General features: G+C 44.5%; 1 protein-coding gene across 2 annotated transcripts in view; it reads right to left on the minus strand.

Moving 5' to 3' along the window:
• The window catches only part of CHN2 (chimerin 2), a 339,845-nt gene that overhangs the window by 113,542 nt on the left and 208,233 nt on the right, over positions 1–18,070 (minus strand). For both annotated transcript variants that reach the window (XM_069588098.1, XM_069588099.1), the window contains exons 5-6: positions 14,653–14,766; positions 11,218–11,503 (exon numbers count right to left, since the gene is read on the minus strand). In XM_069588098.1, the coding sequence (XP_069444199.1) occupies positions 11,218–11,503; positions 14,653–14,766 (400 nt within the window). The remainder of the gene's footprint in view (positions 1–11,217; positions 11,504–14,652; positions 14,767–18,070) is intronic.

An 18,070-nucleotide genomic window follows, 5' to 3' on the forward strand; every position in this document is an offset into this window, starting at 1 on the left:
CTGACTTCCATTAATGTCAGTAGAAATTATCCAGAAAAAAAAAATCCTTCTTTTTCTCCATGTTCTAGAAAAAATCCTATACATTCTTATAAGCTAAGCTTTTAATTCATAAAGACTCCAGACTGGAATTTTGACCTCTCTTCAGGGTCTGCAGGTTTCCAATTCATATCCTCTGTATTACTGATAACCTCGGAGGTCTCCTGTTCAATAGAGGCTCTTTTTGGCCAGATCCTATGCTACAGATGGGGCCACATTTCTTCCCGTTCTGTTAAAAAAGATTTCCTGGTAAAGCCATGAGCAGATAACAATTTGGTTCATCAGAGTTCACTAGAACTCTTTAACAGATTGCCATAATCTTATTTAAGTGCATGTCTTTATTAAGAAATCTACAGATCCACTTCTTCAGAGCCAAGGGCCAAGAGAAGGAGAGGTGAACTGCAGAGGTGGTTTGGGGGTTATTTCTCATGTCCACCTGGTAATCCAGGTGCTACATTCCTACCCATTTCAGTAAACACAAGATGTCCCTTTTTCTGATTTAGTATCATCGTGGAAAAGAACAGTGAGTATGATTCTGTTAAAATGGACCCTGAGTGTGACTGTCTGAGCTTTCTCGATAACACCAACAAGCAGCGAGTGCAGAATGAGTGTGTGGAGGACAGGGGTGGGGGTGGCGTGAGTTAGAGTGCTCTGGTTATAAATACAGCAGACACCTAAACTCAGCGGAAACATTCCCTTGGCTGGGACTCAGTTTCTTTCTCCTCACTTCCCGGCTCCACTTTCTCTGGCTCTAAGTGATGGTTAGAAGGCTTCAGCCACCCAGACTCTACTTCCTGTTGACTCTAGCTCAAAAGAGGGTAGAAGGGCCTTCTTCAGGGAACTCACAGTGCAAGTTTATTGGTTTTATGGGATGTGAGTTGATCGCATGCCCACTCTTGAACCAACCACAGAAGCCATGGAAATGTGACCCCTTGGATCAGCCTTGAACCACCCACCTAAACTTAGAGTTGCGGGGGTGGGGGGGTTGGCTTGGGGTGCAGTTTTCCAAAAGACAGTGCACAGTGCTAGGTGGCAAAAATGACAGCTGCTCACTGTGGGAGGAGAGATGGGCAGACCGGTGAGTCCTGACCAGACGGACGCACAGCTGGCGGAAGGAGAGGTGCTGGAGGAGTAAGAAAGAGGGTGACGCCCCGCGCCAGGCCAAGGAAGGAGAATAGTGGGATTCCCCAAGGTGGCATCTCGTCCCACCAGCGCTCGATGTCACCATGTAACCTTGAGACGTGGGCCTCAGTTTCTCATCTGTACAGAGAAGGGGTAAGAGCAGGTGGTTGGTTCCTTGTTGGAACATGCATCAGAATTACCTGGAAAGCTGTTTCCAAGTGACAGAGGCCCAGGCATCAGTTCTGTTGCCCACCCCCAGGGAAGGCGCCTAGGAAGAACTCAGAGGTTACAAACAGGGCAAACTCAGCAGTCTCCCTGCCAGGGTGGACAGCAGTCCCGGGTGACAGAAGCTTTCACCCCCATAGTCAAAGGGGATACAAGTGGAACAATCATTCCTCCCAAACACTTCCCTGGAGACGCACAAATAGAAACTTCTTTAAAACGTGTGTTTTTGTCCATCCAGTGGTTACCCAGAGCAGCGGTTCTCCAAGTGTGGTCCACCAATGTTTGGGTGATCCTCTCTGTCAAAACTATGTTTATTAATTGCCAGGGCTGAGTTTGCCCTGTTTGTAACCTCTGAGTTCTTCCTAGGCGCCTTCCCTGGGGGTGGGCAACAGAACTGATGCCTGGGCCTCTGTCACTTGGAAACAGCTTTCCAGGTAATTCTGATGCATGTTCCAACAAGGAACCAACCACCTGCTCTTATCCCTTCTCTGTACAGATGAGAAACTGAGGCCCACGTCTCAAGGTTACACGGTGACATCGAGCGCTGGTGGGACGAGATGCCACCTTGGGGAATCCCACTATTCTCCTTCCTTGGCCTTCCTTTGCCTGTTCCAACTGACTGACATTGTAAGTAACCTTTGAGAAACTACACTTGTTTTGTTCTATTGTAAAAAAAAAAAAAAAAAAAAGAGGTAAAAAAAACCCAAATGTACATGCTGCTATATTTAAAATGGATAACCAACAAGGACCATGTGTACAACACATGGAACTCTTGCTCAATGTTATGTGGCAGCCTGGATGGGAGGGGAGTTTGGGGGAGAATGCATACATGTATATGTGTGGCTGAGTCCCTTTCTGGTCCACCTGGAACTATGACAACATTGTTAATTGGCTATACACCAATACAAAATAAAAAGTTAAAAAGATTCTTCCTTTTGCCAATGACATATATGTCTGAGGCCAGAGCTTCTTCCTATACTTCAGACAAAGCAATATAAATCACAAGTTGAACACAGAAGCAGATGTGAGAATCAAGATGTTTTCTGTTAGGCCAGACATTTGAGAGATTTACAAATTGTGAAACAAGGACAATATTCTCATTTTCTCTTTTGGGGAATGGGGTTATTCATCACAAAAATACGTTATTTATGCAAACACAGAATGACTTCACTATCGTGACGTTGAAAAGAATTTTTTTTCTCGGTTTTACTTTTTAAAGCAGGAAGTACCAGCAGATATAACTCACATAAACAAAAACTCTTTGGGGTCCTCGGTAATTTAAAAAGTACAAAAGGACCCGGAGGTCAAAAAGTTTGAGCACCTTAGACTTCCCTGGTGGCACAATGGATAGGAATCTGCTCGCCAACGCAGGGGACACAGGTTTGATCCTTGGTCCATGCTGTGGAGCAACTAAGCGCATGGGCCACGACTACTGAGCCCACGCTCTAGGGCCCAGGAGCTGCAACTGCTGAAGCCTGTGCACCTAGAACCCTGCTCCGCAACGAGAGAAGTCACTGCAATGAGAAGCCTGCACACCGCAACTACAGAAAGACTGCACAAAGCAATGAACACCCATTGCAGCCAAAAATAAACAAATTAAAAAATTTTTTTTCCAGCATCTTTAGACCAGAATCTCAGTGAATAAGATCACTGGGGCTTTTTGTACATCTAAGTGTCCCAGGCTGGCAGAACTGCCTATCTGCTTACACAAAGAATGAGCATGAATCACAAAACAGATACTCCCTAGCCATTGCATAGCCCGATCTATGTCACAAAACCTGAGGAAATGGGGTCAATTCAGTGGATTCACTGCGAAAAATTTGTTCTTGCTCATTATTTCCACATCTGTTTAAGTGTGGTCTTTTGAGACGGCAGCCAGCATGTTACTCTTTTCTCAGCCACTAGATGGCACTGTTTGCATAGACAATATTCCAACAAGGATTGCATTGAGCTCTTTTCTAGAGAGATTTAGGATGGGGATGAATGAGGAGGATTGGGACCATCTTATTCTAACACACACTGAATGTATTAGGATAACTTTTCTTTTTGTTCCTGTAAAGCTCTTACCTTGAGACCACTGATAGCGAGGGAATGGTAAAAAGAAAAAAAAGTAACTCTTTGATAAAAGATAGTAAACCAAACAACCTAACTCAATTTTAGTTATTCCTCTACAGCAGAGATTCTCAGTTTTAGCTGCAGATCAGAATCGCCCGGAGAATCTAAACTCCAGATGCTCAGCTCTTATCCTAAGTAGTTAAATCTGTTTTCTGGGGGTGTGTCCCAGGCATTGGTATTTTTGAAAACTCCCCAGTGGACAGATAAGAATCCTTGTCCTATAAACTTTGTCTTAAGAAAACCACCTACTAGCCCCAAAGAGGACTTCCCCGATGCCGATGGCTCGGTGGGTAAAGAATCTGTCTGCAATGCAGAAGACACAGGAGACTTGGGTTCAATCCCTGGGTTGGTAAGATCCCCTAAAGGGAGAAATGGCAACCCATTTCAGTATTCTCATCTGAAAAATTCAATGGACAGAGGAGCCTGGTGGGCTACAGTCCATGGGGTCACAAAGAGTCAGATGCGACTAAGTACATACACATAGCACCTAAAGAAGAGACACTGACTTTTCTTTGTTTCTTCATTAAATTCTCTTAATCATCCTACATTAATTTTCCCCATCATTCAAATTTTAGCCAATAATCCAGGGAAAGGACTCAGGGGAAAAGGAACAATGCACAAACCTTTGAACCAAACTGAGTAACCAGAACTGCCAGAGTCTACTCTTAAGAATTTTTACATGGAGGACTTTTTATGCAGAGGTAGAGGTGAGAAAGAATGCCAGTGCCTAAATTATGACAAAAAAAAGAGTCTCAGAAAAAAAAAAAAGAGGCATTAGAGAAAGTGGGACAGGTGTCCTTAAAAGAAAATTCTTCCCCAAGTATCTGATAACCTTTACTTCCCCATCTGACCTTTCATCTAACCAAGGGTTGAGAACTTTAGAATTACCTGGAGAACTTTAAAAATAGGCTTGAGCTTCACCAGTAGGGGCTTTAATTCAGTTAAGTCAGGAGGGTAACATGGGTCTTTTCTAAAAAGCTCCCAGGGTGATTCTAACTTGAAGCTGGTTTGAGAACCACTGACCTAGCCAAATCAGCTCTTTTTCAGACTGCGTAAGTTTCACACTGTTCGGAGATTCTGATTTAAAATAACACTCTGGTAAAACCTGGTTTCATGAGCAAATGTAATCCAAGTTCAAATCCATTCATCCTTACAGCATTATATCCCATTCCATTTTATGATGCCGTGTGTGAGAGGAGGAAGATGATCAGAGTCATTACTGCACCTGTCACTTTTACTAGCTAAGTTACGTTCATCTTCATTTATCCTTTCTCCCGAGAAAAGACTGGTTATGCCACTCACATATTTCCAAGGGACCACCTGCAGAGCAGTTCTACAGGTTTTCCAGAGCCTGTCATGTGAACGTCTTTTCCAGCCCCAGGATGCCTTATACGTGAACAATGCAGGCTCTTTCTTTGGCATATGGATGCAGTGTCTCAGCTTGGGGAAGGGCAGTGGGTGACACCATGCTTGAATCAACTGTCCTTGATAAAGTTGCAAAGCCTCTCCACCCTCCAGGACCAAGACCTCTTCCATAAGGGCACAGTGGTGGAGCCCATCCACGTAAAGGGCTACCTCACAATCTTGCATTAATGCCAATCATGGTTTCTGAACCTGGTCAACCAACATTCTAATGGAATTCGAACAAGGTTAACACACTGCTTGCACAGATTTTATTCTATTCATCACTTGCAGTTGTATTGGTTACTCTCTGCCACATCCCTTGTGTCAAATTCAATCCTGTCCTGCTTTCGCCTGTGGTGGGGAAACTGATTAACTGTATCCCTGGTTCCTTTATCCTCTGGCTTCCAGTGGGGTTTGTCCAGTGAGAGATACAGGCAGGAGATCGCAGGGTGGGAGGAGAGAGAAGATGAGTTATTTCTTCCACTGCCCCCTCCCTCTTGAGTGGCGCAGCACCCAAGGCTCACACCCTTGCTTGATTGTAGGGGTTTCTCTCTATCGCCCTCCTGTGGGAGCTCTGTTTTTTATAGGAGCGCCCCCTACAGGAGCCCCGCTCCTGTGCTCCCCGACCCCCACTCCTGTGGCAGCCCCCTCTGGTGGGAGTCTCCGCTCCAGCTCTCATCAGGCTCCAGGAACCCCAGTGCCTTTCCCCAGTCCCTTCAGCAGCTCCCGCCATTGCCAGTCCTTGAGAAGGATTTCTTGTTAATCAACTTCTCTTCAAAACCCCAGTGAATCTGTCTTGTATTTACTGCTGGGCTGTGACACATTTAAGACTGCCTTCTGAATTCATTTTTCACTTATCATTCATTCACTTGGGAGTCCTGTACATATGACTTGTGCTCCTCAAAGATCCTAACTTTAAGAGAACATCTAAGGGGCAGGTTATTTTAAAGCATTCTTTTTTCTCTATCCGAGCCTCTGTGACCTCTAGATGTCTCTGAAATATCCCAGACCAAGGAGCTGGGTGCCTCAGTGTCCTCTTGTATAAAACAAAGGGGATGCACGAGGCAGTCTCCAGTACCCTCCTCCTCCAGGCTCTAGTTTCTCACAATGCCCCAGAGGGTCAGGGCTCAGCTCAGGGGCGGCAGGAGCCGCACAGAGAGAACACGGAGGGAGACACACCATCTTGGTGTCCTGAGATGTGCCGCTTCTCAGGGTGAGGGCTCAGAGCCCTTCACTCCAGACAAGGCCACTCTCCTAGTTTCACAGCAACACAAGCAGAAACCAGAGAGCCTTCCTTGCTGCCTAGAATAGTGGGAGGAATCTGGGAGCTGGCCTGGGGCAGCCTGAGAAAGGAGGGTGGGGTGGGCTGAAAAGGCATGTGAAATGGGGGGGGGGGGCTGGGAAGAGCCCCAGGGGAGCACCGCTGAGGGGTCTCTAGGTGGGCAGGGGGCAAGGTCAGGAGGAAGCAATAGTTAACCCATTTCCAGGTATAGTCACGCCACAATCTATTTCGTGATTTAGGTCCTACGCCATAATTACCATCTTCAACCTTCAGTGAAAGGCTGCTAACCACAGACTCTTTGCTAACAATCCAAAAGAGAAATAAAAGAAAAAAAGAGAAAAAAAAAAAAAAACAACAGCTAACAGGATGGGGCGGAGAAGGCAATGGCAACCCACTCTAGTACTCTTGCTTGGAGAATCCCATGGGTGGAGGAGCCTGGTGGGCTGCAGTCCATGGGGTCGCGAAGAGTCGGACACGACTGAGCGACTTCACTTTCACTTTTCACTTTCATGCACTGGAGAAGGAAATGGCAACCCACTCCAGTGTTCTTGCCTGGAGAATCCCAGGGATGGCAGAGCCTGGTGGGCTGCCATCTATGGGGTCGCACAGAGTCGGACACGACTGAGGCGACTTAGCAGCAGCAGCAGCAACAGGATGGGGAAGGGGACCAGTAAGAAGGGATGGGAAAACAGTCTGGGTCCAGGGATAGGGGGTGGGGTGCGTATGAGTATGAGTATGGTGGATGTTTTACTCAGGGTTTGCTTTAATGTATGTGAATTTAGGACATAATGCATTCTTAACTAATTTTCTGAATAGGATTTATCATGGTTCAAAATTCAAAGAGTACAAAATAGTAGCAGGAGTCTCCTTCCCACTCTTATATCTTAGACACCCCCTTCCCACTCCCCACTGGCAGTCCTCATACTAGCTCATCATCCTTCGGGGGGTATTTTATAATTTTCCTAGAAAAAAATATGTAAAATCTTTTTTTCTGGTTTACATAAATAAAACCATACTATGCATACTATATCTGTTTTTGCATTTGATAACCCTGAGTAATTAACTTTCATATTAATCCATATGAGAACATCCTCTTTCTTTTCTGTGGTTGCATGATATTCCTGTATATGGGTGTACCATAATTCATTCTAAGTAATCCCCAGCTGATGGGCATTTAGATCATTTTCTGACATTTGCTATTATAAAAATTAGGGAAATGATTAACTGGTAAACTATATTCTTTAGTGTGCTTGTATTACACCAAGAATACAAATGATTTTTTCTCCAGTAAAGCATAAATACAATTTAACTCAGCAAGTAGCTTTACTTAATACATATGTGTTACTGAAAATATTGGGGTTTCCCTGATGGCTCAGATGGTAATGAATCTGCCTGTAATGTGGGAGACTGGGGTTCGATCCCTGGGTCAGGAAGATGCCCTGGAGAAGGAAATGGCTACCCATTCCAGTATTCTGGCCTAGAGAATTACATGGACAGTGGAGCCTGGTGGGTTACAGTCCATGGGGTCAGACGTGACTGAGTGACTAACAATTTCACTTTCACTTTTCGTTGAAAATATGGTTGTCACATATATTTGATTCAGTCAGGTATCCTTTACAAGGCTTCCCTTGTAGCTCAGCTGGTAAAGAATCCACCTGCAATGTGGGACACCTGGGTTGGGAAGATCCCTTGGAGAAAGGAAAGGCTACCCACTCCAGAATTCTGGCCTGGAGAATTCCATGGACTATATAGCCCATGGGGTCACAAAGAGTCAGACATGACTGAGCAACTTTCACTAATAATAAAATTCATTACAAAACAATTTACTTATTAGAGCTAGTAATAGCAGTGTATTTTCAAAAACGCATGTAAATATTAAGAGATTCTTACCATCAATTGACGCAGGATGGTCAAAAGCAAAGGTCTTTGCTTAAGGCAATAAGAACAGAATGAGGTCCAGCTGCTCCATAGATTTAAGAAGCTTTGAACTTGGAGTTAGGAAGTCTGGGTTTGATTCCTTGTCTTGCCATTGTGACTTTTTCAATAAAATGGGGATAATCATTCCTGCCCTATGTACCTGGCAAAGCTGCTCTGAGGATAAAGTGGAAAATTATTTCACATGCGTGAAATCTGTTTACCAACTACAAAAGTCTGAACTGATGTTGAATCTTGTTGCTACTCTTACATTGCTTATAGCACAGGTTCTGGAGATCAGTAGACAAGCAATCTATGGAATAATCGCTGAAATTAATTTCATAAAAGAAATAATGCTGGGCATGAACATTTTAATTAAATGCACCAAACGGTGGCACTTACATATAGTAACGTTTTAAAAATCAATTAAAGAATCAGAAAGGAAACAGATCCCTGTTGGCTAACCACCACAGTGGTTTTTTTTTTGTTTTTTTTTCATTTGCACCCTCCCCTCTCCCTGCCTCATCTCCAGTTATTAAAATCAAGTTTACCGCTAACCACCTTGACAGGAGGTAAAACTGGAAACCACTCAAATCTGATAGGGTAGGTAATATCTTTTTGCCAATTAACATTGTTAATATTCTCAGATTTACACATATCTCTGGATTCATTAGGAAATGATCAATAAAATAAGTGGGCAGATCAAGTTTAAGTACTCTGGAAAATGAAATGCTGGGCTGTCTGGATTTGAGAAATATTAGGAAGCCTACCCATTTCACTCATTAAATCCCTCAAGACATGCCATTACTGAAGCAGACAGGTGCCCCGGGCATTTCTCAGTCAATCCATTCAAGTTTCTGCCACCTCTTTTTGAGTCACTGCCGCCATGGCAACAGTCCACTGACCTGCCCTTAAGGGAAATAGGATTTCTGGCGAGACTGAGACTTTTAATAATTCCACTTGTCAATAAGGTCAGAAAGAAACAGATGGAGTCGTACGAAGTTACTTCACAATCCACTAACAAAATGAGTGACCCCCAGCAAATGACCAGACCCAGTGCTGGGAGCGTCCTCTAGGAAAGTCAGCCACTGCATCATTAACGTCCAAGAAATCGGCGCCACCATTGCCCATCCATCAAACCTTTCGCTGAGTCTGGACTTCCTCCTTCAGTGTTTTCTTTATCTACCTTTTCCTGAAAAAGGTAAAAGTGTACTGGGTGGCTCACTCAAAGTAATTGTTAATCTGATGATTGATTTTCTCTAAAATTTAATTTTAATAAATAAATACAAAATGCTCTACAAGAAAGGACATATTTTTTCATGTAAGCTTCCTTATGGGACTACCATCTAGAAATATCAGTTCCTAGTGACCCAACTTTCCTCTTGAGGGACGACAAAAATCTACGAATATCAATTCCAATACCCAGGATCTAAACTCTCATCCCAAATACACCAGAGTCACTTCCTATTCACTTCTTCTCCTGGAAATGTTCTAATGCATTGTCTGCAGTTGTAACAGATTGCCTTTTGGGTGGCATTTCTCTCCAATTAAGAAATATAAACACCACTTCAGAGATTTATTTTACAATTCATCTTCTGATTTGTCATGGCCGGGAAAGTCGGCTTCTGGATTTTCTATTCTAAATTACTTTCTGAACAGATTTTTGCAAACAGACTAAGGAACAGCTTTTGCTTAGACAGGAACAAACTCCCAGGAAGCTGGGACTCAAGTCCTCTCTCTTCTGTTGAAATGTAAACAATCAGGAACCCTATCATTTCCCAAATCAATTATTTGCCAACGAATAAACAGGTGCTTTGGAGACTCTGGAGTTATAAAATGAAAATGGCAAATGATTTTTTCATGGGCCAGCTGCTCAACTGACGTGATTCTGAGGCAGGTTCTCCTAGGCTCTAAAGCTCAATTAGCAAATCAATTAGGATCACGCCCTGTCTGCCAGCAGGCCCGCCTGCCATCCTCTGCTCTCCTCCTGCTCTCGGTGCTTTCTGTGCTTTCTGGTGCATCCCCGTCACCAAAGCTGAAGCCCGGTCAGTCAACCTGAGGTTCCTCTGCTTTTTGCTCACACTGGACAACAGGGGGAGGAGGGGGGGCTGTTCCGGTTTAATTAAGGATTAACAAACACCAGAAGGAGCCGTGCTCAACCCCACTCACTTCTATCTGCCCCAGTCCAGGCTCGCCTTAGAAGCTAGGCTCAGCACGGACTCAGGGGGGCTGACTGGCATGGCTGGCTGTCGCTTTGTTTCAGTGGAAAACAGATAGGACCAGTCAAAGCAGATGGTTCCTAAAGGGACACATCCAAAAAATCTGCTAGCAAACTGCGGCGGCGTCTTTCACATAAACAGCAACTTACTGGAGAGGAAAATCAGACCCTCCTCGCCACATCCTGCCATGGTGCCACCAGCTTGAGCATCACCCATTTGGGAGGGTCTCATCCTCAACGAGGCCCAACAACTCCTCCTCTGGGGCAAAGGACAAGCCTCCCAGAGATAGAGCCAGAGATGGGGGCATTAGCATTGATGCTGACTGTATCTTTCCAAGTCTCCTAGAGATATAGCCATCATCACGGCTAATGCCCCCATATCTGTCAATAGAATCTATTATCTAGGTAAGATCACCTTCAAGAGGGATTACTGACCTGTGTGTCACACATGGTCATCAAGTTCTAAGAGAAGCAAATACAAACACTACGTATTTGGCCAGCTGGGTTGAACTGGAGATGGAGCCAGTGACACCGCAAATGGCAACTAAAAATACAAGTGACCATTTTCATCATAAAACACTAATATTTTTTAAGGATTTTTTTTTCTTTCAAACTTCAAATAAACTTACAGACAATTATTAGTGGAAGTCCTGGCCCTGACTTATGAGTTCTGGCAAATCATCGAACATTTTTGACCTCACTGTTTTCATCTGGAAAATGAGGGAGTTGAACTGAAATCAGACTTCCAAGGTCTCTTTTAGCACAAAATGTCTAAGGTTTTTTGGATGGGAGTGGGTTGGTCTCCTGCAACAGTGTGGCAAATCACATACTGAATTAAGCATTCGGGTTTTCAGCATAGATTAGAAACAGAGAGACTGTGTTTGTCCCACACGTGGCTTACCTTTTCGACGGCTGTGTGCTCTTCATTTGTGACGCTGGCTTTTCTTGATTCATTTTTAGACCTGCTTAGCCTTCTGGATACTTTTTCTCTGAGTAGAGTGGCATATCCAATGTGTTCATAGATGGGGTTTGTTGTCATTTTGGAAATGTATTCTGAAGCTTTTGTTTCTATGTACAGCGTTATCAAGCCATCTGTGACCAAATCATGAATTGATTCAAACCTCTTCTCACCCACAAAGTGTTTTCCATCATAGAAGAGCCTGTAGTTTAAGGTCTGGTTTCCAAACCTGCCCATGAGGAAGGAGAGATCACAAGAGTTTTAGAAACCAGGTCAGTGGGTGACAGTGTCAGCTAATACTTCTGGGATCTGTACTGAATGCCAGACACTGGGCTAAGGGCCTGACATGATTTCCCTCCATGAGGTTATCATGGAGACCCTTCAAGACAAGTACAATTATTGTTCTTGTTTGACAGCTGAGAGAATTGAGACTTGAAGAGATGGGGTACCTGCTTGAGGCTATACCCCTGGAAAAGATGCAAAGGTGGGTTTAACCCCAGCCAGTCCTATGACATCATTTGGTCTTAGAAATCACTATGGCCATGGGTCATAGTCATCCTCATTTTCATAGTCAGGGGGTACTGCCTGATTCACAAACATGTTAAAAATTTCTTAATGGAAGCCAGCCATGCCCCTCCACTCCCTCCCCTCTACCAGGCAATTATCTCTGCAGGGGAAGTTATAACCACTGGCCTTGGGTCCTTTTATTATTATATCTTTGACCATCATCAGGAGCGCACCCATGCCTTCCATCCTAGTTGGTCCAGCAGAAGGGTAACAGGGGAGCTGTGGAGCACACTTTGCTTGAGCATCAGTGACAGCATCACAGAGACTTAATCATTAGGGTTCTCCCGTTAGTGCTGATTGTCCCCTCTTGGCCCTGGTCCTACAGCTCACAGCCGCTTCTGGGTTTCCCACTGGGACTGTCAGCTCCTGCTGAAGGGGATGCCGGTAAGCTGAGAAAACACTTTGCATCCCTAGAGCTCTTGCTATTCTTGAAGTGCTTCATCATGGTGACACCACTGAAGCTATGGCATCCCAAGTGCAGCTGGGAAAGCATCGTTCTACAGTCACAACCGAGATGGCGGGTTGAACACGTCTTTGTGGGTGGACCTGGGAAGTGTTTCATTGACACCATTTTTTTCCACGGAGACAGTGCTTCCTAATTCCAAAGAGTTCACAGATGAACTTTTGGAAGACAATTCGATTTTGGAATTGAAAACTTTCCTCAAATCTTGTAGGACTCTCATGAGGATCGAAGGATATAAAATATTTGATGCAGGTTAGGAAAGTGCAGTAAAGGCAATGCCTTTGGGGTGCTGTGATTTTTAATACTGTGATTTCATGGTAAAGTGCTCATGAGAGCTCTGGTCTGATGGCTTGCTAGCATGAAGTGTCATGACCTCTAGTGGGAGGTCTATGGGTCAATATGATTCCAGAGAGAACCCAGTGGACCAAATGCATGTGTGTTCAGGCACACACCCACAGTGTGAGGTGAAGACTTTTGACAAGGGCTGCACAAGCTGGAATCAAGATTGCTGGGAGAAATATCAATAACCTCAGATATGCAGATGACAGCACCCTTATGGCAAAAAGTGAAGAGGAACTAAAAAGCCTCTTGGTAAAAGTGAAAGAGGAGAGTGAAAACATTGGCTTAAAGCTCAACAGTCAGAAAACGAAGATCATGGCATCCAGTCACATCACTTCATGGGAAATAGATAGGGAAATAGTGGAAACAGTGTCAGACTTTATTTTTTGGGGCTCCAAAATCACTGCAGATGGTGATTGCAGCCATGAAATTAAAAGACGCTTACTCCTTGGAAGGAAAGTTATGACCAACCTAGATGGCATATTCAAAAGCAGAGATATTACTTTGCCAACAAAGGTGCGTCTAGTCAAGGCTATGGTTTCTCCAGTAGTCATGTATGGATGTGAGAGTTGGACTGTGAAGAAAGCTGAGCACCAAAGAATTGATGCTTTTGAACTGTGATGTTGGAAAAGACTCTTGAGAGTCCCTTGGACTACAAGGAGGTCCAACCAGTCCATCCTAAAGGAGATCAGTCCTAGGTGTTCATCGGAAGGACTGATGCTAAAGCTGAAACTCCAGTACTTTGGCCACCTCATGCGAAGAGTTGGCTCATTGGGAAAGACTGATGCTGGGAGGAATTGGGGGCAGGAGGAGAAGGGGATGACAGAGGATGAGATGGCTGGATGGCATCGCTGACTTGGTGGACATGAATTTGAGTGAACTCTGGGAGTTGGTGATGGACAGGGAGGCCTGGCGTGCTGTGATTCATGGGGTCGCAAAGAGTTGGACATGACTGAGTGACTGAACTGAGCTGAACTGAAGGGAGGCAAGCTTTCCAGATGGCTCAGTGGGTAAAGAAGCCTGCTAATGCAGAAAGATGCAGGTTCGATCCCTGGGTCGGGAAGATATCCCCTGGAGGAGGAGATAACAACCCTTTCCAGTATTCTTGTTTGGAAAATCCCATGGACAGAGGAGCCTGGCAGGCCACAGTCCATGGGTTGCAAAGAATCAGACACAACTGAGCACAGAATTTGTGCAGAAAAAGGAGGCAGAGGTATGTCTTAATTCACTGGCTTGATGTTTCAGGCAGAAGCAGCTCTAGAAGCACTAAATTTGCAGATAATTCTCCCGAGAATATTGTGCATGCATAAACAGAGCCTTGGAGTCCATCAACTGACAACATCTGTGACCCAGGACACATGTAAACCTGTAATATGCTGCTGGGCACTTTGTAAATGACATGAAAATAAAAAAAAATAATTATGGGGAAATGGGGAACAACTGATTAATGGAGTTTTAATTTGGGATGATGAAAAAGTTCTGGGAGATGATAGTGGAGATGGCCGCACAACATTGAGAATATACTTAATGCCACCGAATTGCACACTTACAGATAATTAAAATGATACATTATATGTTATGTATGTGCTTGTGCTTAGTCATTCAGTCATGTCCAACTCTTTGCGACTCCATGGACCGTAGCCTGCCAGGCTCCTCTGGTCCATGGGGATTCTCCAGGCAAGGATACTGGAGAGGGTTGCCATGCCCTCCTCCTGGGGATCTTCCCAACTCAGGGATGGAACCCAGGTCTCCCGCATTGTGGGTGGATTCTTTACCATCTGAGCCACCAGGGAAGTCCAAGAATACTGGAGCGGGTAGCCTATCCCTTTTCCAGTGGAACTTCCCGACACAGGAATCGAACCAGGGTCTCCTGCATTGCAGGCGGATTCTTTACCAGCTGAGCCACCAGGAAAGCCCTGTATGTTATGTATATTTTACCACAATTAAAAAAAAGGGAAAAATAAGTAAATCCTTGTAAAGCAGTTGCAACTGTGGATAATCGGGTTTACCTTAGTGCTAACGTGTAGCATCCTGGCTGGCGCTGGCTTTCTCGAAGAATGTAGGCACCCTCTACGCCTCCAAGAAGCTCATCTGCCTTCTCTCGGGAGATGATACCGTGGAACCTGAGAAGAGACAAGAGCATCTTTGTTCTGAACAAACCATACAGCAGGTATGGACCACAAAGAGCTGGTTAAAAGACATGGTGGGACCACCTGGAATTTGCAGCTCCTCACCTTAATGAAGAAGGAAGTGACTAATGTATAATTCCAAATGGGCTTGGACCCACCTCCCAGCATGCACCCAAACAGATAATATGCAAAAGAAAAGGAAGAAGGCCAAGTCCACCTGGCTTTCTGCTATTGTCTTTGCTCACAAGCTGAAAATTAAAGTCAGAACCAAAAGCCAGGTTACGACTCCTCTTTTAACCACGGGGAATAACAAAAGAGTATTTACCAATTTAGCTCTCCGCTCACTATGTATTATCCTGATTGCAAATGAACACATACTGATTATCACCCTGCTTACTTCAGGTGTGGGGTGTTGTTCATTTAAGAGGCTCATTCGCTGGTAAGAATAGCCAGCAGTCATGAGCAGTCTTCCACTTCTTTAAATTTTGAGAGCAATCTCTTAGGGATGTGTTTGGAAAATGTACCTATTTTTCTTTTTTTAAAGATAATGTTTATTTTTTCCCTTGCTATTTAAAAAGTAATATAGATGCATGTAGAAAATGCAGTAGGATTTCAGGCTTAGCCAGAGACTGCTTTGCTCTGGAAGGGATGTCTGAGCCCTAGAGGGTGTATGGTGATGCCAGGGGAGAAGAGAACAGGACAGCAGTTAGGGACAGTCAACCAGCCAGCTCTCTGTCACCCTTAAACAATGACAGCTGCTCAACCCTGTTTTCAGAGATTTGATCATTCTGTGTTACAGAGGAAGGTGGAAGCTGGGTTACAGGGTGAGGTCGGTACCGAGGGGTCCTGGGCTCTTGGGAGAGGGAACAACACTCTCTTTCTAGGATTACCCAATCTTAGAGAATTTGGAAGAATAAATTACAGAAAACAATTTCTGGACAAATAATCCTCTTTTACCTTCCTGGAAGGGAGAGGGGAGGGAGGGAAAATTGGCTACACAAGTTTTTCACCAGGGATGCAAAGATTATTTAGAGGACACATGTACCAGGATAATTTTTTGAAAAAAAAAAATATGCCTATCACAATGGGTGCATGCTAAGTTGCTTCCGTCGTGTCCAACTCTTTGCAACCCTATGGATTATAGCCTGCCAGGTTCCTCTGTCCATGGGATTCTCCAGGCAAGAATACTGGAATGGGTTGCCATGCCCTCTTCCAGGGGATCTTCTCAACTCAGGGATCAAACCCGAGTCTCCTGTGCCCCCTGCATTGCAGGCAGATTCCTTACCACTGAGCCACCAGGGAAGTTCATGTGTCACCATTTTTATGTCCTAATTCCCTTCTATTCTATACTGCTAGATCTTACAAGCTGAAGCTTTAGTCTTAGCGGGGTGAAGTCCCAATGTTCTGGCTTTGAGTTCTCAAATCAACTCTCGAAAGTCTAGAACAGTGACAGCTTGGGAAAAAGAGGGGCTGTAGCTTCTCAAATTTTGGTTTTAAATCTTGAGAGCCAACACATGGAGGTCTTGGAGCAGCGCATTTCTGGGGTGAGGATAAACATACTGTGTGACGTAAGAGTAATCCTCCTGCCCACAACTGCGCAAAAGGAGACCAGTGTCCCCAGTTATTTTGGGAGGGAAATTGGGAGAAATCTGGCCAGAGCCCAGGCTCAGCGGGTCTGAGTTGGGAAGTGGAGAAGCCTCCTTTGACGACGAGCTTGGCGTGTTTAGGGTGGTATGCCCGTAGACTGGAGACCTTCTTTGTAGCAAGAGCTGGAGCTGGAGAAGACTGGACAGATGGTCTGAGCAGGGACCTGAGGGCAGCCTGCAGTTACCAGGCCAGTAAGAGAGAGACAGAGAGACAGACAGACAGACAGACAGACAGACTTGGGGAGGGTAGAAGAACAGAGGGCACTGGAAAGTTTCCAGTTTCCAGAAAGGGCAGAAGCTGGTGCCACAAGATGTTTAGGCTGGGATGTCCAGGATACAACCGGACAGGGCAGGGCGGGGGGCAGGCGGGGATGACCATAGCAGGAAGAGACACACACAGAGGAGGGCAGAGAAACCGGACACCCCAGGCCCAGACCACTCTCTGGGCGGAGAAGGGCGAAACCATGAGAGGAGGAGCACCCTAAACAGGTGGCTAACCTGGAAGCAGCTTCGTTTAAACGCCCTTGTTTTAGGGATGGCCGGCAACAGATGCCAAGTGTCAAGAACTAAGATAAATTCAATTGTTTGAAAGAAGTAACAATTTTGTGCACCTGAAGACTCAGCATGCAGCTCAGCATCCCCTTTAGGGATAGATTTAAAAGTGTCTGATCCCAACTTTGCAAAAAGAAAGCCTGTACAAAGACTGGAAAGAAAGAGATGAAGGAAAAAAAGTTAATACTTCTCTTTAATAGTGGGTTACGGTATTTTACACATTGTCAATTCTTATATGGGCTTCCCTGGTAGTGCAGTTGGCAAAGAGTCCGCCTGCTATGCAGGAGACCCTAGTTCAATTCCTGGGTCAGGAAGATCCACTGAAGAAAGGATAGGCTATTCACTCCAGTATTCTTGGGCTTCCCTTGTCGCTCAGCTGGTAAAGAATCTGCCTGCAATGCGGGAGACCTGGGTTCGATCCCTGTGCTTTAATTTTCCCCAGTTAATTAGGTATCATTTAACTTTTTAAAAACCAAAGTAATACCTATCCGCAGTGGGAAAATTAAAAGGCACAAAGGAAATAAAAATATAAACAGTAGAGAAATACAAATTCCCTTTTCACTAATGACACCCATTGTCCACACTTTATTGTGATTCTAAGAAAATATGTGTACAAATGTTTCCTGAATAGAGCATATCTTATATTTTGAATGGAATTTTAAAAACCTTTTAGTTTTTTAAAAAGAAAGGGAAACACAGAATCTGAAGTTTTTAAGCTAACTTCCCTCTAATAGGAAATATCCCTTCTTTGGGGTTTCTTTGGTCTCCTCTCACTACACAGTTTATGTGGATGGGGGTTTGAGGATGAGAACTAGGAGGTTATTCAATAAAAGTCTTATGCAAAACAGGAAAAGACAACGAATAGAGCTCCTTATGGAATTCGTGTATAAAAGTGTTCTATTTTAGAAGTATATATTAGGTTTTCATTTTCTTTTTAGATTCTTTTTTGTTGTTGTTGTTCTACAGCAAAATCCAAAACAGTATACTGAAGAAAGAAAAAGTCATCTTATATCCAGGTTGAATGTTAGGGATGTGGGGGTGGAAGAGAGGAGGCCAGTAGTCCAGGCAGGTACTCCAGAAGCCCTAGCTGAATTTTCAAG

The sequence above is a fragment of the Ovis canadensis genome, chromosome 4 (genome assembly GCF_042477335.2).
Source record: "Ovis canadensis isolate MfBH-ARS-UI-01 breed Bighorn chromosome 4, ARS-UI_OviCan_v2, whole genome shotgun sequence".
NCBI classification, from domain to species: Eukaryota; Metazoa; Chordata; class Mammalia; order Artiodactyla; family Bovidae; genus Ovis; species Ovis canadensis.